General features: G+C 45.5%; 1 protein-coding gene across 1 annotated transcript in view; it reads right to left on the bottom strand.

The window, feature by feature from the left end:
- The window catches only part of vwc2l (von Willebrand factor C domain containing 2 like), a 33,055-nt gene that overhangs the window by 8,452 nt on the left and 2,433 nt on the right, over nt 1-22,170 (bottom strand). The window contains exons 2-3 of the mRNA XM_064329540.1: nt 21,656-22,059; nt 3,110-3,239 (exon numbers count right to left, since the gene is read on the bottom strand). Of these exons, the coding sequence (XP_064185610.1) occupies nt 3,110-3,239; nt 21,656-22,042 (517 nt within the window). The 5' untranslated portion in view covers nt 22,043-22,059. The remainder of the gene's footprint in view (nt 1-3,109; nt 3,240-21,655; nt 22,060-22,170) is intronic.

The raw sequence follows: 22,170 nt of genomic DNA, 5'->3' as shown, positions 1-22,170 counted from the left end.
CAAAGATCAATGAAAAGCAGACGTACACTAATATGTCAAGCGACTGACAGGTTGTCAAAATCAACTACGGTTAACATCAGATTATGTTAGCAACCCTTGACCCTAACTGTCCTTCTCCAGCGAGATTTAAAAAAAGGCGCAGTTGTCTACGGCTGCTCGGCCATTCGAATCCCCCCCTTCAGCACGTCCACCGGAGTCGCAGAACCACCGAAGCGCGCGATTGGCTAGGCTTGGCCCGGGCCTGCGTGCTGACCCTGCACTGTTCCGTTTCCCCAAATCTGCCCAATGGGCATTGGAATTCTATAATTCTAATCGCGCGATTGGCTCACGCTGCCAAGGCCATCGGGAGCGATGGGGGACAGAGGACTCCCAGGAGTCCAATTTACCATTCCGGATGACCTCAATCAATTAGTTCTGTTTATTCTGCGGGCGCTCCAGTCATAAATAAGGACACCGATCGTCATTATGGTAAATGGACAAACCCAGCGCCCCCCAGGCAATGCCTAAACAAACCAGGAGGAGTGGTGGTTTCAGTCCTCCATGTGTGTCCGGGTCTGAGGGAAGTATTGATGCACCGTGAATGACGGAGTGATGTAGCGTATGCCCATGTGCGTAGTTTCGAGAGAATTACAGTGCAGTCCATAATCTCCATAACAGTATTTGGAGAGTGACACCGTTTTTGTTGTTGTTGTTGTTTTGTCCCTGTACTCCAGGGGATGATGTATAAAAAGGGTTGCAATTTCCTATGTGGTTCACCCGATACAGATGTAAATGCCATAAACATAAAAATGGCATTCTGCTCGTCAACCCTAATTTCAAATGTGCCAGTGTACAGAGCCAATATAACAACACTGTATCACTATCCAAATACCTAAGAATAGAGATCTTTGAAACAACTATTATGATATTAGACCCATTTTATTCGGGTCAGATTTTAAATCGGCTCTTTGTTCTGAAAGCAAGTTCTTATACTGTCTGTTACAGGAGGATTAGGTAGTGATTTGGAGGCCGTGTTGCTTGTATAATGAATGTAATTTACCTTTATCCATTCAGCACTGCAACTGTGGGCTGGGCTGCCAGTCAAAAACTGAACTTGAAATGAATATCCACCCAAAACCCAGACACGCTCTGCAAGACTTCCAGCTCTTGCATTTAGAAATGACATGCTTCACATCAAAAAGGAAATTCATTATTTTCCTCTTTATTCGAAAAAAAGAATTCATCTGGATCTTGTGGCTTAGCAAACACTTTAACACAGGAGAATGATTGCACAGGGTCTTCAGTGTACTCGACACATTGATATTCGAGAAAATACTTGCCTACTATTCAAACTGATTTCATTACCCTACTGCCTCGCATGTTATTTTCCTATCCTTCCCCCCTTTCAGTATGGTAATCGGTGACATTTAATGACTTTTTAAACCATACATACTTAAATTTTTATGTTATATGGCGTAGTTTATCCTCTTGGGTGCTCAGGTGGTTGTGAGAAGCACGCTAGCTTTGGCTTCTGACAGGAGCTTGCCAGCTGAGGCATACATTGAGCGACTTACACAACTTTTACACAGCACTTAGCATTGCATCCATTTATACAGCTGGATATGTACTGAAGCAATTCAGGTTAAGTATCTTGCTCAAGGGTGCAACGGCAGTGTCCTACCCATGAATCGAACCTATGACCTTTGCGGTTACAAGCCCTGTTTCTTACCCACAGTGCTACACGGCCGCTATACATTAGCATAGCGATGCTCTAGTCCTGACCGTGCCTGTGCTGATTGTGAGCTTGTGAGCAGGAAGTCCTCTGTGCTGCTGCATAATTGTGAACGCTGCATTGCCCAGAGAAGGGGAACGTTTTCGGGGTTCTGGTCGACGGGGACGGCAGTGCCAGTCGTGCAGCCACCCCTCCCCCCCCCCACCCCCCGGCATGTTAGCTAGTTAGCGCAGCGTTTGGACCCCAGAGGGAAAAGGTTGTGACGGTTGGCTGCTCACACGCATGTGCTGTTAAGCACATGCATGGCTTAAACATGGCTATGCCTGCTCGAAAATGGCGAGCGTTGTTGGGCAGAATGGCCTGTTCTCGTCGTTATGTTATGTTACGTTGTGCTACAGTATGGTATGTTATGTTATTATGTTATGTTATTTTACAGACACGGCTGCACGTGTTAGTGTGCAGCCTCTTGTTGATGAAGGGCAGTTCCGGATTTTAGGAGAAAGAAAAACGGGGAATCAAAAATGCTAGTATATGAATTTAGCATATTGATTCTAATCTAATAAACACTAATCCCAGGTCTATTGCTCCACTGTTTTTTCATTTTACTGCATGATGATTAGTATTGAGTATATGCTCATCCCGGACTGCTTAGAGGGTTGATGCCCATGATGATATTTATAGACAGAAAATTATGTGAATTCACCAAAAAAAGAAAAAAAGCAAGCACGGAACCGTCCAGACCCACAGCGCAACTCACTTCCACAGACGCAGTTCAGCTGGCACCACCTGCGCATGCGTCCTACTAAACAAAGCACCACCTGCGCATGCGTCCTACTAAACAAAGCACCACCTGCGCATGCGTCCTACTAAACGAAGCACCACCTGCGCATGCGTCCTACTAAACAAAGCACCACCTGCGCATGCGTCCTACTAAACAAAGCACCACCTGCGCATGCGTCCTACTAAACAAAGCACCACCTGCGCATGCGTCCTACTAAACAAAGCACCACCTGCGCATGCGTCCTACTAAACAAAGCACCACCTGTGCACGCGTCCTATTAAAAGAAGCACCACCTGTGCATACGTCCGACTAAACGAAGCACCACCTGTGCATTCGTCCCACTAAACGAAGCACCACCTGCGCAAGCGTCCCACAAAACGTCCCTCAAAGGTCGTCCGTGAGTGACTGAGTGAGTGACCACAATTTGCCATGCATAGCCCACGGCGCCAGTTCCTGCGGTTTTTTTTAGGACAGGAAGCGGCCGTGGGGGACAGGAAGCGGCCTTACCGCGCGTTTTTTTTTAGGACAGGAAGTGGCCGTGGGGGACAGGAAGTGGCCTTACCGCGCGGTTTTTTTTAGGACAGGAAGTGGCCGTGGGGGACAGGAAGTGGCCTTACCGTTCTTGCAGATGGGGCAGCACTGCTCGGGCTCGTAGACGGGGTTGACGCACTCCGGGACGGCGCAGTCCGCCACCACGCAGTGCACCTCGTTGTTCGGCTCGCAGCGACACCATTCGCAGGGCGAGGGCTGGAGAAGGGAGGGGGAGAGGGGGAGAGGCAGAGAGAGAGAGAGAGAGAGAGAATGTGTGATCGGAGTCGAGCGAGCGAACCGTCGCCTTGCCCGCTGGGCCGTAAGCTCGGCCGCTCGGCGGTGACATAATGCGCTCGTAAAAGCCGCGGGGTAACAGAGGAGCCGCGGGGCGGCTCGCCCGCTCGATCCCGCGGCGCGGCGCGGTCGCCATTTTCTCATTACAGCACAGTCGAGCGAGTAAAACTAGCGGGGGCTGTTAGCGCTGGCCCGAGCCGTTACCTGGGCCGCTTAAGGGCGCGGGGCCGCTGTCGCCGGCTCTCGGGCGACCGTGGCTTTAACGAGGTTCGCCTGACACGGGGCTGGTGCGGTAAGTCAGTAACTGCAAAAATAATAATAAAAAAATAAAAAAATAAATAAAACGAAACAAATGGAATTTTTGAAGAATACAGCGGCGCTATGTCGAATGTCACCTGCGGCTGTTTCCCCCCCCGAGCTACCAGTGCGCACTGCCGTTCTGCATTAACTCCACTGGAGTACTTCAGCTGGAAGCCCCACGTTGTTATTTTGTCCAAACTTCAAGACAGGCCACTTAAAAGTGGAAAAAAGTTCAGCTGTTTGGAATCTTATTTATTTACCACGTAACTAAAAGATCCAGTATGATTTAAGCGAGTGTGCAAGTCTTTTATTTCAGTTATTTAACGTGTTCCTGTGACCCAGCACTTTGCGCAAGAGCTGTTTTTCTTGGTATGCGTATGTTTGCTCTGATACCAGCACGATTTCCCAGCATTCTCTGGGAAAAGCAACAAACTGCAAAACTACGGAATCTCTCGACACTCTGCCGGCATCCAGCGTGTCATGTGACAGGACGTGCCACCCTCCCCGGTAATTACAGCCCAATTTTACCGTGTCCCTCACCTCCAGCGGCTGCTGCCATTGGCCTCCGCAGCAGCGAATCACAGAAGCATCGCCGCCGGCCGCAGGCGGTTTCCCGGGCTTCCCGGCGTGTTTAAGCGAAGCTGATTCCCTGTGTAAATATTTAATCATATTCATAGCTTGCTCGCTACGTTACGCGAAAACGGCCGCGGGAGAAACGACGCGTCAAGCGCGTTGAGAACGGGCGATCGTGTTAAGCGGCTTCGTCCGTTTGCGGGTATCAAAATCGATTTGCCGTATTGAAATGCGGGGGGGAAAGTGCGTTCAGAAGACGGGACCCACGGCAATCAATCGCAGCGCATCATGAAGACATCTCAATTATGAACGAACGTGAATGAAGTGTTGCCGCGTGTGGGCCTGCAGAGTGCCATCCTTGGCACAGACACAGGGAATCGATTATGAATGAAACAAAAGGTAAATATAAGGATGTGGAGATGACAAAAGAAAGCCATTATCTTGCTCATCGCCAAGACAAAGCCATAGGCAAAGAAAGAGATGCATGGCCTGAAAAAATGCTATGGATTTATTCCTGAAGGAAGGCGGTTTCTAAAGTCCCCTCAGAGAGAGAACAGGAAGCACTGTAATCGCCTTTGTTATATGGTTCTGATGATTTGTGTGTGTGTGTGTGTGTGTGTGTGTGTGTGTGTGTGTTTCTAAAAAAAATAAAAAAAGACCAGAGGCCTTTGATAACGTCAGTTAAAGGACCAGAGACATTGTTGCATTGTTGCTCATAAACAAATCAGGCAGTTCTTTAGTTTAAAACGCCACCACAGCTTAATTTGCATAAAATAAAATGTAAAATAAAAAAATGCAATGCCTGGAGTCAGCATCGCTGTGAGAGAACTCACCCCACTAGGCACGACTCCAACATTTCTTTTTATTTATTTATTTATTTTTTTATTACCGCCGTGCAATCCATTTCGTGAGCTCCGTCCGCGCCGGATGCTCGCCGCTGTTTGACACGGCAAATCCCCGAGCATAATGGCGTATTAAATCGGCTTTCCGCGGCCCGCCGCAAACGCTCTTTCATGAAGCTCTCCTCCTCCGCTGTTCTATGGAGTCCGGCTGTTTTATGTGCCCCGGGGACGAGTCCGTGGCCGCGGCGGGAAGGCCGGTCAGGGAAGGCCGGTCAGGGAAGGACACGCGTAACGGTTCGGCAGCGCCGACGCTTCGTTGGCGGATGGCGGGGCCTCTGAAACGCCGCAGATTAGTCTCAGAGTGAACGCTCAAGCGGCCTTTTTTGTTTTCACTGATGGATTTGTGGTACGTTGCCCAGTTGCATTAGTGGTCACTGTTGTATGCTAAAATGTGGGGGACACTTTTTGAACGCGGTTATTATAATCGTTTGCACTCTCGAAAAGGATGTGTAAATATCCAACACATTTGTTTTTTGTGCTACTACTTCTGTGTTACTTTAAATACTTTTTTGTGTCAAAGATACTGCTTTCGTGTTGCAATTATACAGCTTATGTGTTACAAAGGGAGACCTTTTAACACCGAGTGCGTTGAAAGTAACACAAAATGCGTTGTCCTTAACTGGACATGGAGATACGTGAAAAAAAATGACACTTCAGGTGTTGTTTTTAACACATTTGTTCTGAGATTTTTGAGGAAACCTGATACACACCTGATCCTGATTCTATTAATCAAGGTGCTTAGCAATGACTCTAGTGATTGATTAGTAGAATCAGGTGTGTGCACCCACACTGGCCCTTTCTGGAACCCCAGCTCTAAAACATGAAAAGCACCTAATTAAGAAAAAATTAACAGCTTGTTAAAATTCTGGGATTGCTGTTGAGGTTGGAGTGAAAACCAGCATACACAGGGCCTCCCCCAGGACCGAGTTTGCGAACCACTGCTCTAAAGGGAGAAGTTGACTCGTGAATATTTAGCATATTTTTTTTTTTGGGTGCCTGGCAACCAGCGACGGAGGGATAAAAGGCCACATCGGGGATGTGGAAGGAGAGAAGCCTCGCGGCCGAACTCGCCCTCCGAGCGGTTCCCGGGCTCCTCGGCTCGCTCTCTTCGCGGGTTAATCGGGAGCGTGAGCAGCCGGGGCGCTAAGGATCGCCCCTGTTCCCCGGCGATAAGAGTCGCTTTCCCGACGGCGCGGGGGGCTCGTGAACGTACCCGAGGAAATCGCCTTTGGTTTGCGGCCATCTCAGTGCACGGAAGATTCCGATTGTGAGGGCGAGCTGAGTGAGGGTGGGATAGAGGGACTCTGCCCCGCTGCTAGTTTTCCCGGGCCTTGTTCTGTTTGCCTCGTTTTAACTGATAAACACGAGCAAATAACTGTGATTTGACTCAACTTTGTGGGTCATCCAGTGCAGTCTCTCCAAATAAAAAGCTCTAGATCCCCAGGAACAGGGTTGGGCAGCCCTGCTCCAGCTGTAGAATGAGGTGTGCTTTGTTAGCGTTGGAGTGAAAACCTACAGGATGGTAGATCTCCAGGAACAGGGTTGGGCAACCCTGCTCTTGCTGTTGAATGAGGGGTGCTTTGTTAGGGTTGGAGTGAAAGCCTACAGGATGGTAGATCTCCAGGAACAGGGTTGGGCAACCCTGCTCTTGCTGTTGAATGAGACGTGCTTTGTTTGGGTTGGAGCGAAAAACCTTACCAGAGGGTAGATCTCTGGGAAAAGAGTTGGTTATGAACGAATGAATGCATGGGAGAAAGACGACTAATTTCTGTCAAAAATCTAATTGCAGTCCATCTATTGGAAGTCGCACCTAATAAAGTTTGTTTAAGACACGTGTTTGACCAACAGGGTGACACCAACTGGGTTCTCCTGCACAAGGTTGCCTACCCATTCACAAGAATGATATGACACACGCCTTGTATTAAATTGCATTTTCAACAGTGCATTGAAAGTTCTTTCCAGCAGCCAGAGTGCCTATCAGTCCAATCAGGTTTCCTCCTGAGAACACAGCTTATTTCCAGTGCCTGGCTTCCATGGAGCAGCAACGGTTTTTCTGAGATTTCTTAGGCACGAAAAAGATAAAGAGGCAGAATTGCTAGGTTTTAAAATAATTTCTCATGCAATTTCTTCCTTTCTGGCAGTTCGGGCATCACATTTCTGAGAGAGAAGTTTCCGGTAGCTGTAGCTGCTTCATGCATAAAACCACAATTTAAAGGAATCGCACATTTTAAAAAAATTAAAAAAAACTCTTCATGGACCTCACTTCATAAACTATTCAAATTGCCTGGATGATTCAGAATAATATAAAAAGTCCAAAATATAACTGAAGCGGTACTTTTTAATGCATGCTAAAATATGCAGTGCACTTGTATAAATGTATCATTTGTTACAACTGAATATGTAAACGGGGTACTGTTCATACATTTTCCCGATGCGCTCCATATTTAGATATGCATTAAATAAGTTTATAATGGCCTGATTGCCAGTGGCCGTGCTTGTGTAATTACAGGCTAATACGGTGCAGACCACTTTGTAAATGGTAAATGGACTGCATTTATATAGCGCTTTTATCCAAAGCGCTTTACAATCGATGCCTCTCATTCGCCAGAGCAGTTAGGGGTTAGGGGTTAGGTGTCTTGCTCAAGGACACTTCGACATGCCCAGGGCAGGGTTTGAACCGGCAACCCTCCGACTGCCAGACAATCGGTCTTACCTCCTGAGCTATATCGCTATATCGCTATATCCTGAGCTTCGCATCGACACGGGCCCAACGTTAGCAGGCGCCGGCAGTGATTGTCAATGGCTCTGCGGAAGGTTCGAAAAGCAGGATTGCGGAAAGCGTCGTTAGCATGTTAGATGGACACGCTGACTGGATATCGCTGACTCGGCTGGTTCGGCGATCTCGAGCTCGTAAGCGGGGTGAAGGTGGCGACTCCTGTCGAGGGGTGCCGAGCTCGACGTGTCGACAGTCACGCTTCCCGCTCGGGCCGCCTAAGTCGCCCTAATCTTTCTGAGACAGCTTCTTTAAAAAAAAAAAAAAAAAAATGGGTACGCTGCCAATGATCCTTCGAGCGGCGCGTTTGCGGTGGATCAATGGAGGTGATTAGAAAAGGTCCTATGCTTCTAAAATCCATAGGTGCCACATTAGCTTAAATCGATCACGCTGCGTTTGATACCGCACGCTTTGCGAAGAATTAAAACGAGAGCGCTCATGGAGGGACCCGAGCTGCAAATATGGGCTGAATTACGAATGTGATTACAATGAAATGAAAGTCAATTCAGTTGGCTCCAGATGAAACTATGTTATCATCATGTATTATTTTGGAGAAAAAGAAATGTGTGGAGAAATATGTGCCTCATGTGTGAATCAAATTGCGTAATGTTATTTCTATTTCTACATATCTTCTTCTGCAGTCACTTGAGTGGGGCTTCCCAACTCAAAAGCAACGTTGACAGCTTTACTTCTGCTTTCAGCTTTATTGTTGTCATTGTGACTGTGAGAGATTGAGTCCAGCGGTCAAGGACTTCTTTAGATGTGGTCGGCAAGGCTCCGGAATTGTCTGTCGTTTAAAAGCGAGATGTTTTGCTTATTGCAATTTATTTCCTAAATCTTTATCAGTAAGGTTTCTTGTTTTTTAAATTTATCTTTTTAATGGCTCTCCTGAAAAATCCTCGATGCAAGATTGCTTTTAATTGCAGTTCTGCTCTCCTTTTCAAAGAGAAACAATTTTTAAAAAATGACATTTGCACTCACAGCTAGATATAATTTAGCTATTGGCAATAACAGAATTTATTTCTATTAGCGGCTTGAAAAGCCTGTGGAGACATCGGCCAAGTGCTTTCACCATCAGTTTGTCGTTGGGAACATGTGTTTATATAATGTGCTTGACAAATGCATCCTCTTTATGGTGATCACATAAGTATACGAATGCACTTACCAGAAAAAAAAGAAAACAGATCTTTGTTGATTAACACCTTCAGTGTATTTGCATATTCACTGGAAGCGTATTTTGCATAACCGGGTGATGAAATATACTTCATGCATCTATAATACATTGCAGTGCATCCATCAATGTATTGATGTGTACTTGGTGCCTTGCCTTGTATCTTGCCCATGAGGCACAAGATGAGATGAACCCATGCCAGTTTACCATGGTGAGCAAAATGAGTCAAAAGCCACTCAAAACTGGGGGGGTCGGGTCAGTGGTGCCCGTGGCAACCACATCTCGTTCCCCATTGGTGCTTCAGTCATAGTTTAACAAAGAGGAAGTTGAATAGAACCTTTGAGGAAACTGTTGTTAAACTGCGGATACTGCCCTAACAGTACCGTAATGGGAGGGGGGGGCGGGGGGAGGGAGGCGTTTCAACTTGGATCTGGATAGGGGTGGGTCCCATGCAATGTGCCCGTAGGGGGGAAAGGGGGAAGGGGGGGTGGAGGTTAGGGTTGGTGATGAAGAAAATGGGGGGGTAGCCGAAAATACATGCCAGACCCGCCAACGTCACAACAACACCTTACCAGCGTCAGGGGATGTGGAGCACAGAGACAGGGAGGAATCGGAGAAGAGAAACGCAAGGAAACTTTTCCTTTTTGGACCAGTTATAAAACCAAAACTGGCTCATAGCTTCGTGGTTGTTAGAACGGCCCGCTTCCTTTCAAATTCGCGAGACCTTTTAAAAAATCCTTTCAAATGTTCCAAAATGTGAAAGCTGAGTCATTATTTAATAGCACATGACTAATTATCAACGTGTTGTACTCAAGTAATGAGTTACCCCATCTGCAAGTTCCTTTATGGGGCTGATGTCTTTCTCGATTACTTGTGTAGAGCAATTTTCAGGCTAAAATGATTCACATCTCTCAGACTTGCTTGTGTTGCTACAGAGTGAATTAAAATAATCCGTTAGGAAGATAACACTGCAGTGCCCTTCACGGGAATGGCTGATCTCCTATAATACATGCCGCATCTATTTTCTCCTGCGATTTTTGCTCACGTCTTGACTTCTACGGAAAGGGGTTAAGGTCTTTCAAAGCACAGAGCATGGATTCAGTGTGACTGCATCCAGAATTGACGCAAGTTGTTCTGAATATTGTATTATTAATTGTAATGGCAGATACCAATACAAATTTCTCCAAATAAAAAAAGAAAGAAAGTACATTGCTAATTCTGGCCAGTGCATTGTTTACGACAGTATTTATGGACCAGAACTCATCTAAGTTCCGTTGTGACTTCACCCTTTTGTGTCAATGAGCTGTGAACCGCAATAACGCCAGACCTAATGCCTGGTTTTTCGTGTGAGACCACACCTTCAGTGACACTGCATTTAGAGTTATAGCTTCAACGGATGCCTTTAGTTCCTGACGGAAACCTCCCTTGTGAGGAAGCCCAGATCCTGTGTTTAGCAAATCTAGAGTGAAGTTGTAATATACTTTTTTTTTTTTTTTTTTACTAATTACTGTATAATTTATAGGGCAAGGGAGCAGAGAACAGGGAATTGCTGCGACCCTCGCTTAGAGGGGGTTAATTAAAATTTTTAAGAGTCACAACTTTTTTTTTTTTCTTCCATGCGGTTTTTTCATTAATTTTCTTCCAGCGGAGTCCAACTGTGGCTAAACTGTGGCATTATTTTTTTTTTGAACATTTTTTTCCCTCTTTGTAAACATCAAGTGTTCATCAGAAAAGCTAGCGGAGAATTACGCTCTGTGTGAAATTAACATTGCCTACTTCCTGCCTGTTCCCGCCCGCTTCACTGAGGGAGAGAGCGAAGATATAAAAGAGGCAATGATCCCGTTTTGAGTGGGGGGAGGGGCTGTGGGGTTTGCCTTGCGTGTCTCTCCCTCCACGGCGGGGCTGTCTCTCTCTCTTTTTGGCGCCCCCCCACCCCCCCGTCCGTCCTTCCTCTGTCCCTGTGCTCAGCGCCCACCTGACCCACCCTGGTGATCCCGAGAGCGCGGAACCGGACCGGTCTGAGTTCACATCCCAGCTCTAGCCAGTCCGCCTGGGATCTGAACTCACCCTGTAGCTCCAGGGTCTTGATTGCAGCCGGGCGGCGGCGGCGGGGGCGGCGGGGGGGCGGGCGTCGTCCTCGGCCGACGGGGAGCCCTGTAGGTGAGACCCCTGCTGGGGGTGAGTGGCACATCGTAACGAGCGCAGGGCAACACAACAGCAGTACAGGCCCCCTGCCCCTCGCCCCACCCCGCCCTGTCCCGCCCGTCCCGTCCCGTCCCGTCCCGTCCAGAACACAGGCCCCACCCGGCTCACCACCACAAGGCTGGCATGTACTTTCGACCGGCGTATCACCAGACCCCGCCCAGTTCTGTGTCAAAGCGTCTTTTGTGGTGGAGGATCTCTGAATCTCTGGCATGGCTTGACCAGGCTTGGGATACTGCTTGGTTCGGCATACGTTGTGGGGCTATCAATCTGCCAATTCAATGAGTTATTAAGCCCTACTCACCCCCATGATTTAATCAATCCCCACAAACGGAATTTTGCTTACAATGTGCATAAAGTTCTACTTTTGCTAACTCTAAGCAAGTTTGCTACAATCCGTTAACTGGACACACATTACTAAAAATATGTATTCCTAAAGTCTTCATGGTGCATTAATAAATGTTATTGGCCACAGTATAATATAGATCATTGAGAAGCATGTTTTTTAGGAAGATGGTCTGCACAATTACTGGTATTTTAGAGTACAGAAACCTGCAAATGAAGGACTGTTTCCCTTTTTATCATTGTGTTTAGTTATGCTAGGTAGCTGAAACTAGGGCTTGACTGATAAAAGTGAAATGTTCTCCGTACGTAGTCTACTCGTTAGTGGCAGTTTTATTGTTTTTTAATCGCTGTGCACTGCTTGGATACCTTTTTCTTTCTTTGACACAAAAAACGCTTTTGGACCGACTGCCATGTCTCTAGATTTACACCTTAACTGATCAATGCATTCGCTAATTGACCTATCCACTTCTAGCTCAGTGCCATTAAGAGAGTTAGTGACCATAAAGTATCCCGGGAATTTGCAACCACAGAGCGAGTTCGTCTGACTCAAACAGTCCAATTTCCAGTTTCTAGGCTTGCACATTTTCTGCCTTTTTTTTTTTAACGGACATCACAACGGTTCTACCGTCTGGACGGGCCCTTCTTGCCGACGGTCTCGCCTCGTTGCGACTCATCTGCCTTTCAAATGGCTGATCGGTTGCCGTGGAAATCAAACGCGGGGCCGAAGAAAATCGCTCGGAAGGCCGTACAGGAAGTGTCACCCGCGGCGAGTACTCATCAAAGCTCGCCGTCCTAATGAACAGAGCCACTTAGCACCTGGAAGACTCCTCCTGTTTATATTAAACTTGCTCGCAGACGACCGTACTGTAGTTCGCGTTTAGCGAGTCGGAGGGTTTTCAAAGTCACGTGAAATCAATCGCCGCCCCAGCGTATCGAACGTGGACGACTTTTAATATCAGCTCACGCCACTGTCGATTACGAGTCCGAATTCTTCCCGCATGGCACGGTTTATGTGACTAATTTCGGGGGAGTCGCATTTTTTCTCTCCGTTGCTCTCCTTCCGAATCCTCCCTGCCGCCTTCTGTTGGGAAATCTGTTCTGTGGCGGCCAAAAATTGATTTTGGTTATCACGTAGCTCTGAAATGTTCCTCTTTTTTTCTTCTGCAAAGCCTGCCCAAGGTGGTATAAGCTCTGGGGTTAGGAGAACTATCGATGGAATTGATACCTCATCAAACCGGTGGCTTCTGCCATTCTTAAGAGTTTGTGTGCAGACATCAGAACTCGGGCTTAGCAGCCTGCTAACAGTAGCATCTAGTCTCTGATTAGAATGGATTAAATACATGGATCACTGATCCAAGAGGTTGGTCACAGAAGCCTCTATAACCAATAATGTACATCACTTACACACCCCTCCTAAAGCCCTGTTCACACACACACACACACACAGTAGCCTTTTGCTTAGAACTAATGTCCCAATATGTCTTGCGTTTTTATTCGTTATTTGTCTTCCCTTAATGATTTGACTCAGCCTTGCAGTGAAATCTGCAGCAAACAAGAAAAATTAAACATAAGTCACATAACTTAAACCGCCTCTGCCATAGCCGCTATTGCTATAGATTATGTTACAAATTAGAAGAATAATCGCGCTGTAGAGGGGATGGTAACCTTGGTAATAAACAGCCTCTTTGGGATGATATATTTTAGTCTTTATGGACTCGAGGAGGGCAGTGCACTGGTGCGGTGGATAGCACTGTCGCCTCACTGCAAGAAGGTCCTGGAAAATGTATCAAATCCTGACCGGGGCCTTTCTGTGTGGGGTTTGCATGTGCTCTGCACAGAGTTCCTCTGAATTACGCTTTGGGCGCTACATTCTGCAAACGGCTATATTAATAAAGCTGTTATTATTATTAGTATTGCGATTATTATTATGACTATTGTCATTATTATTACTCCAGTCTCCTCCGCAGTCCAAAGACGTGCAGGTTAGGCTAATGGTTGAGTGTGAATTGCCCGTAGGTATGAGTGTGTGAGTTGAATGGTGTGTGTGTCTTGCGATGGATTGGCAACCTGATCAGGGTGTACTCCTGCCTCTTGTTCAGTGCATCCTGGGATAGGCCCCAGCCCCTCCAGGACCCTGACCAGTAACAAGTGGGTTAGATAATGGATGGATGGGTCCGGGTCCAGCCAGCCTCATTCAGCCAGTGTGGAAAACCTTCCCATGACTTCCTGCATCTAGTCCTGGGAAATAGTTTTTTTTTCTTCTTTTGTCTAGGAAAACACTCTGTGGGGAATGCAGATTGGTTTATTAGATTCTGAAGGATGGCTCAATGATCACCTCTGAACAGTGACAGCTCATGAAACAGAGACCGAAAACCTCACGTTTGTACTAATCAGCATTCAAAACCTGTTATTGGTTGTTTTGCTTGATTAACAATCAGAAGTTAATTATCGGACTAATCGGCACCAGGCAGCAGCTAATTACCTTTCAATTAATTGCATTTTGCTCTTTGTATTTATATCAGGAAATTACATGACATATTTTCTGATTACTTGACCATGGTCAGTGTGTGGTCAGTACGTATTTGGACAGTGAGACAATTTTTGTAGTTTACTCTCTGTTCTCCAGCACATTGGATTTGAAACGAAACACTGGATATGAGGTTAAAGTGAAGACTGTCTGCTTTAATTTGGAGGTTTTTACATACACATGAGGTTAGCTATGTAGGAATTGCAGTCCTTATACATAGCATTATACATCGGGGGACCAAAAGTAATCAGATAATTAGCTACTCAGCTTGTTTCTTGGCTAGTTGTGTGTTGTTGGGTCATTGTTTAATCACAAGAAAGCTAAGAAAAACTGTGGAGTTGATTCTAGGTGTGGAATTTGTGCTTTTGGAGTCTGTTGCTGTTGTCTCTCAACAAGGGGACCAAAGAAGTGTCAATGGCAAGTAAAGCAGGCATTTATAAGGTGAAAGAATCTGAATTAATTGATCAGAGACATAGCCACAACACTGGCTGTGTCAAAAGCAACTCTTTGGTACATTGTTGTGAAGCAAGAATGCATATTGTGGGCTCAGGCTCAGCAATAGCACTCAACCTGGTAGACCACAGAAGACCACTGTAGTGGATAACCAAAGAATACTTTCTTACATTCGTGAAGAAAACTAATTTTCAGCTGTCGAACACATCAAGCACACTCTCTAGAAGGTAGGCGTAGATGTGTCCAAGTCTAAAATAAAGAACTCCTCACTTCAGGATTCACTACAAGATGCAAACCACCAGTAAGCCTCAAGAACAGAACGGCTAGGTGAAAGTACTTGGGGAAAAAATTGAAATAGAAATTCTGGAACTCTTATGGACAGATCTGATGAGTATTAACCTGTACCAAAGTGATGGGAAGAGAAAAGATGGAGAAAGACAGCAATTTAATGCAAAGGATTTGCAACCAAGCACTAAATATGATGAGCTTGTTTAAAGGTCTATTATGCAGGATTTTCACCTTGAAAATATTACAGAACTACCATGCTCAGTCATTACGATGATGCAATTGCAATCTGTGTCTGTGTGCACTTCTGCCCAGTCCTTGCTTGTCTGCCTGTTAATCTAAAAAAAGTATTTGCTAACTAAATTCAGTTATGTTTGCCTAAGTTAGCTGGCTGGTCATGATGGCCTGAGAATTGAACAACTTATGTGTGCTTGTGTTACAGAATTTTGCCGTACTTGCAGGCAGGCTAGAACAGACTGAACCCTGCTGGTGCTGAGCTAGCAGTGGCTAGCATAGCATCTAGAATCTCAGATTCTGGATGACCTGAAGATGTTCATACAAATATAAATGTGTTTGTGCGGGTGCTCAACGAATTAGACGGTCCCAAAATGCGCTGATTTGCACGATAGTATTTTCGTTGGTCTTCACGGCAATATGTAATCATGGAGGATTTTCTTGTTCTGAAGTGCGTTTTGCATAATTACCTCGATCAAAACCGAACCCTGTCTTATCTGAATTCTCTAGATTCACGTGAAGAGAACTAATGCAACCATGAAACACTGTTTCAAAATGGGTTGTTCAGCTAATTGGAATTGGCATGCTTCTTAAGCCCACACAGAAAAGGCCTGGCTGGGATTGAAACCAACAACCTTCTTGCTGTGAAGCAACAGTGTTACCCACTGCAACACCACCATAATAATAACAATAGTAATAACAATTATAATAATAATCAATCCACCCATTGTCTATACCCGCCTACCCTGGACAGGGTCACGGGGGGGTGCTGGAGCCTATCCCAGCATGCATTTGGCGAGAGGCAGGAATACACCCTGGACAGGCCGCCAGTCTGTCGCAGGGTACACACACCATTATTAAGAAGAAGAAGAAGAAGAAGAAGAAGAAGAAGAAGAAGAATGTTATGTTCATCTTTAATTAGCAAATCTACAGATTTATGTCTTCTGTTGGTGTTGTCTAATGTAATCTTGGAGTGACAGCGTGGGTGAAATATGTAGGAGACATTCAGGGTCGCGGTTTTCTGCTACAGTAAAAAAAAAATACAGTAATCCTCGAGTGATATAAAAGTCAATTACCTCAAGAAATATGTGTGTGATGCAGTTGCTGATAAAACTGACACAGTATAAAATATCATACTGGCATGTCATTACAGAAGCCTGTGTAAAAAAACCTTGCCCGTATAATTACAAAAACAAGGAATATTGATCGTTTTTAATAACACACTAAATTGCCCCAACAAGTTCTGGGGTCAATTTTGGATCTGATTACTGCAGTGGCAAGCCATACCAGGCAAACGATGCAGGCCTGAATTTAATAAGCTAATATCCAGCAGTGAATGTAAATAACACCCTCAAGGTTGTTGAGCTGCAGATTCTGTAGATTCTGTAGCTGCATCGCGATAGCTTTAGCATTGGGTTTCATTCCTAGTTGATTTTGGTTTTACAACTTCAAGGCTTTCTGATACTCCTTTAGTCTCCAGGACTTGTGGATAAAACAGGTAATCCGGTGACCTCTTCTCCGTGCAGACGGCAGTATTTGAAATGAGATTTTAAAATGTAATGACCCCAGAATATGAGTTAACCCATGGAAGGTCACCTTGCCATTGAAAAGTCAAGTGTCTCTTCTTGTGTGTGGGATACACTGTAGGAGAGCTGTTATGCTTCCCCTAAAGCCAGCTTTGAATGCTACGATATGCTCTGTGCCAGACTCTTGCCGGTGGTGTAATTGCTTTAGTTTTTTTGCTTCGTTTTGGCTTCTCATAGGCTTTAAGAGCGGTGGTCAAACTGCACGTTGAACTTTGACTCTGTTTTTGGCGGGTGATTGAAGTAAGAGAGCATTACAAATCCGCCACACAACTGCCAATCACCCCTGCTGTCACCATGGCACTTCAAAACAATTTTAGGACAGTGTGGCGTAATTTATGGGTGGGGTAGAGGATTACAGCCCCATCCACCACCACCTCCCCCACCCCACCTCCCTCCCCACACACAAATAATACAAAATATTAGAATTCACTAGAAATTATCATTTCAGAGCTGTTCTTCAAAACCCCTATGGAGTTGCAGTCCCCCCTCCCCCCCAAATTTTCAAAATAAATCCACAACCCTCACACCTGACTACTGCATCAGTTCAGAATCTCTGCACACGCCTGATCCTTCTATCACAGGACAACACCATGGAATGAAAGATCAACCTCAACACGGCACTACCACACACTCCTGAAACGGCACAGCGCCGACGCATTTCTCCGGTTGTCACAGCCAGCTCATTCCGCATTCACAAAAAGGCCGTTCCGAGCCGCTATATTGTGCCGTTTGATGTTCTCTCAGCTGTATTATGAGAACATCTGTCAGATCAGGTGTAATATTTGCCAGAGCTTTGAGACACAAAAGGAGCTGCTGGCTCATAAAGCCAGAAGCTTTGTACTGCTTTTTTAAATTTTTATTTACGCTGGGCTGTTCCTGCAGCCTGTTCTCTATTTGCCCTCCCCACACAGTCACGGCCCTTTTGTGCTGCGATTGTGAAAATTGTTTCAGTGCTACTCGCTACTGTTCCTTTACATTCTGACCCTTATATAGTAAGGTCCATTACTTCTATACTGCTGGGGTGGGGGGGGGGGGGTCATATTAGGGTATGGTAATGACTTTCATTTTGTGTTGCTCCCAGCAGTATGTGGAGCTGAGGCTCGGGTTTCCCTAACAGTGACGCACGCGCACTTCCTGCCCCGGTTTGGTAATGCCATTGCGCCCGTTCCAGTGCCAACCACGACCAGGGTTGGTCCAGAGCGCCAGCTCAGTCTGAAGGACACTCCCCGGGTCGCCCCTGCATTAGCCCCCTGCCCTGGTGGATTGCTGCCTGTGCCAGCATGCAGAGGAAGTGGCAGGATGGCTGCCTGACTCAGCAGGGCAGAGCTCAGCTGCTGAGCAGAAAACACGGACCGGATTCAGGATCCAGGATTCAGTGTAGTCTCCACTCTCCTGAATCTGTGTAGGAGTCTACAGTAGAGCTGCCGAGGTTTAGTTGTGGTTAGTTCTCTTTGCTGATAGGCTGAGAAGGTTTAGGTGATGGTAGTATTCTTTGCTGATAGGGTGAAAAGGTTTAGGTGATGTTAGTACTCTTTGCTGATAAGCTGAGAAGGTTTAGGTGATGGTAGTACTCTTTGCTGATAGGCTGAGAAGGTTTACGTGATGTTACATCTCTTTGTTGATAGGCTGAGAGGGTTTCGGTGACGTTGCTACTCTGCTTCAATGTCAGTGTCACATCTTGGGGACGTGTGCACAACACAGAGCTGATCTTCCACATTTACCCAGGAGAGAAGCATCGGGAATGCACATGGTTTCGATGAATTTGGCCTTTCCAAAGATGCAGCTACTGTGTGCTTCCTGAAACATGAAAGTACTCGGCTTATTGCACATTAATATCTGTTTTAGGGAATCTCAGAAACAAACTTGTTTCAGAGCATCCACTTTGACTATGAGGGGAACACAATGCAGCTTGTCAAATATGGTTCTGAAAATGCATCTCTGTGTAGCTCTGTTGTGACAGGCCCAATGACTGTAATACTCCACAAGCCAGTGCAATGTGAAATGGGAAAATGCGTTTCAGAGATGGAATAATGACTTTCCCCCCAAAATCTACCCCAACCCACCAAAGACTGAATTACTGAGGAATGCCCGACCGACGTAGGTAATGTCCATGTGATATTTCCCTTTTGTGACAACAGAAATATAACAGCACCCCCATATCTGAGTGGTCTTGCATGCTGAATGGATTTTTATGATTTTGCAATCAAAAATACTTGCCAGACTTTAAACTCAAATGCATGCTGATTCAACAACAACATCAGCAAAAACAACAGCAATAATAAAATAAAAACATAAAAAATAATCAAAATGGAATGCTTTGTTGGATTTATGTACTCTCACAACCCTTTGATCAAAGCACCAGTGATAAAAATAGCTGAAGAAGAATAAATGAGAGTTAAGAAAGATAAGCATAAGAAATCTAACTGTACTACTACTTCTGGCTTTCCTGTACTACTAATCCTGGTCCATTTTTTTTGCATTAGTGACTTCCCCAAAGTAAAAACAGTATCTCTGTTTTACCACTAGGCATAGATGGCAAACTACTGCAACAACTATGGGGGTCTGCCAGTAGATCCAGGTGTTGCAGCTTAAGTGTCTATTCTTGTTTACTACCTCTAAAACAGTACTTGGCGCAGACTGTCAATAAGACAACTGAACATGTTGTGGTGTTGATAATTTGAGAGTGATAGTCCTTTAAGACAGAGGCTGACTGTGTGTCAGAGATATTCAGTCAGTGTCTCTACCCATTCGTGGGGCAGTGAATTCTCCACTTTCCTGTAACTAAAAGATATGCATGTCAGGTTGGGTATACTCCTACCATTGCCCTTGGCCAAGGCACCGGGCCTAGGAACTGGAGTTGGCCTCCAGGCACTGCACAGTGGCCGCCCCGCTTCTCCTAAATAGCTTTAGATGGGTCCAATGCGGTGGAAAACGAAAATATAACTTAACTTAAAGAGGTGCTCTATTCGGTATGTATGTGTTGCATTTCCGCAAAGAACTTCGGGAACGAGCACTTTGGGCGGACAAGGTCGTCGCGCCACTCGGCACGCGGGAGAGCCCGCTTTTGCGAGCGCGGTTTAATAATCCGCCGGACCTAAGAGACCTCTTCAGAGTAAACAGCAGCGGCTTTCTCCTCCCATCGCAATTTCCGAGTTGCTCCCAACGGCTCGCAAAATACCCTTCTCTGCCCTTAGCGCGTTAGCACTTGCTCTCCCGCTCAACAACTTTGTTTTGATTTTTTTGCAGATGATGTTCCCACGTGCCAACGAAAGTGTGCAGTCACCGTGACATTTAATGACCCCGGGTATATCTTTTAGGTTGTCGGCTTCTGTTTAAGGACCGCAGTAATAACCGGCACAGCGACGATAAACAAGAACGCTGCTCCGCCATCCGTGAAATCGGCTTGTTTGATTGTTGTATTGTAAACAGAAATGTAATATTTAATGGACAAATGCCATGCAATTACTCTTTCAGAAGCTTTTCAGTGCAGACAAGACTAACTAATGTGTCTGTGGTATAAGCTGAAATGATCCAACAGGCATTGACATTTTACTACAGATTCTCTATAAAGGCCAACAAGCAAACGCCAGATCCCTCAGTATGCCAGCATATTTAATATGATGCAATAAAGCATGCATTCCCTTTTCTTGAAACCAGCAAACGTCTCCTAATGTCCTTGTGTTTTCCCCACAGTAAAATTATATGTAATGGAAAATCTGCATCGGAACAATAAAAGAGTCCAAGAAACACAGACAGTAATGCGTTGTTTCATCCAACCCCAACGCCTAAGAATCACAAGTCATATGAACCCAGTGAAATGCCAGTTTTGATACAGCTTGCGTTAAATTTGCCCCGAGCGCCGTCGGTTGGATTAAAAAAAAAAAACTTGGAATGAAGCCAGGCGTGATTTTTCCGAGTGTCGCCATTAATTAGACGAACAGCGTTGAATCAACTCTGATAGAGTACATTTACTCCGAGAGAGCATATTCAATCCATTTTCGGCTCATAAAGTCTGTTGGAGTAGGACTGAGATGGAATATTTTACCGTGTATTCCAACGGTTTTCCGCCCATAATATTAAAATATGTGGTTCGATAACGGAGATCTCTCCACGTGAAATAAGGAGGTGTTGCGGATTCCAGTCGCTGAGCTTTCAACGGTTACCAATGGTAATGGCTAGTAAGCGTGTGCGTACATAATATATTTCAATGAATCCAAGTCGGTGAAGGGGGGAGAACCTGCCCCTTTTGCCCCCATGACCAATGCCCCCCTCAATTCACTTATAATAACAAATAATATTGGTGCTGTCATTTATTTTCATTTTCGTGTTAGAAACACATATACTGCACCACAATAACTGGGTTATGTTTTTTTCTTGATTAGTGTTCCCCTTTTCTCACTTTGCGCACCCGCCCCTGAAAAGCTCGCTGTGCAGCCCCGTGGCTTGGTGAATATTAACGTCACTATTTTCCCCACACCTGTAGGTTTACATGCCAAAAGTACAGCAGAAAGACAACTCTGTAAAACAGTCGGATATAATCCCTTGCTATGAGACTTGCTATCAACCAGGTTCGTTGCAGGCAAATGTAAAAAAGAAAGAAAGAAAACAAAACAGATAAAACGTTTTAAATCGTATGACTTCGTAGTAGAATGCGTCTTACCTTGTCCACCATTGCAACTTTTCAACATGTAGCAGACTGTGAACAAATGTGACAACCATGTAGGCCTACGTAGTGTGTATGTTTTATAATCTTCGCCAATTACTTCAATAATAGCTTATAATGAACACACACAGTATGTTCGTTCTGAAGTGGATTGTGTCGCTGGGGTATATAGTATTGCTATTAGCTATCCTTGTTATCGGCTATAATCCATCGTTGTCTTTATTGTTACATAAATGTGTTACAATAATGGAAATTATTTATGGAAATGATTTTCATTATTTGGATTGCTTTTTCCAGTGGATTTCAAGTGGACGTATGCCCTACCTTAAACTCTTCCAGGATTTTGTAAGTCTTTCCCCGATATTCACAAAAGTTTTTGACCTCCTTGCACTCCGGACAGCAACCGTTATGTTCCACTTTGGTGCACTTTGGGTGTATTTTGGGACACTCCGGTTGATCGCACACGGGACCGTCCTCCGTGCACTCGCAGGGGCAGTTTGAGTGGCCGGGAAAGAAGCGCTCTCCGAGTTTGTACACGAAGCCACTGTCGTCGACGCAGCCCTTGCCTCTGTAGTCGTCGAAAATGACGTCATTGCTTCCCGTCCGGTCGGCCTCGTCCGCGGGGTAATCCTCGGGAGTGATGGACGCCGGAAAGACGGCGGCATTCAGAGCGAGAAGGACGACGCAGGTCGCTGGAACAGGAGGGCCCATCTTTCCCCGCGGTATTCCTATGCATTGAATGAAAGGGGCTTATCTCTCTGTAGTTACAGCCTACATCCTCTGAACAGCACATGTAGTCAGTATATCTCTCATAATTCAGTAAATATATAATAGTTAAA

This window comes from Anguilla rostrata, chromosome 3 (genome assembly GCF_018555375.3).
Source record: "Anguilla rostrata isolate EN2019 chromosome 3, ASM1855537v3, whole genome shotgun sequence".
In the NCBI taxonomy this organism is placed as follows: domain Eukaryota; kingdom Metazoa; phylum Chordata; class Actinopteri; order Anguilliformes; family Anguillidae; genus Anguilla; species Anguilla rostrata.
Note: the sequence above shows the minus strand (reverse complement) of the source record. Positions and strands in the feature narration are given on the sequence as shown.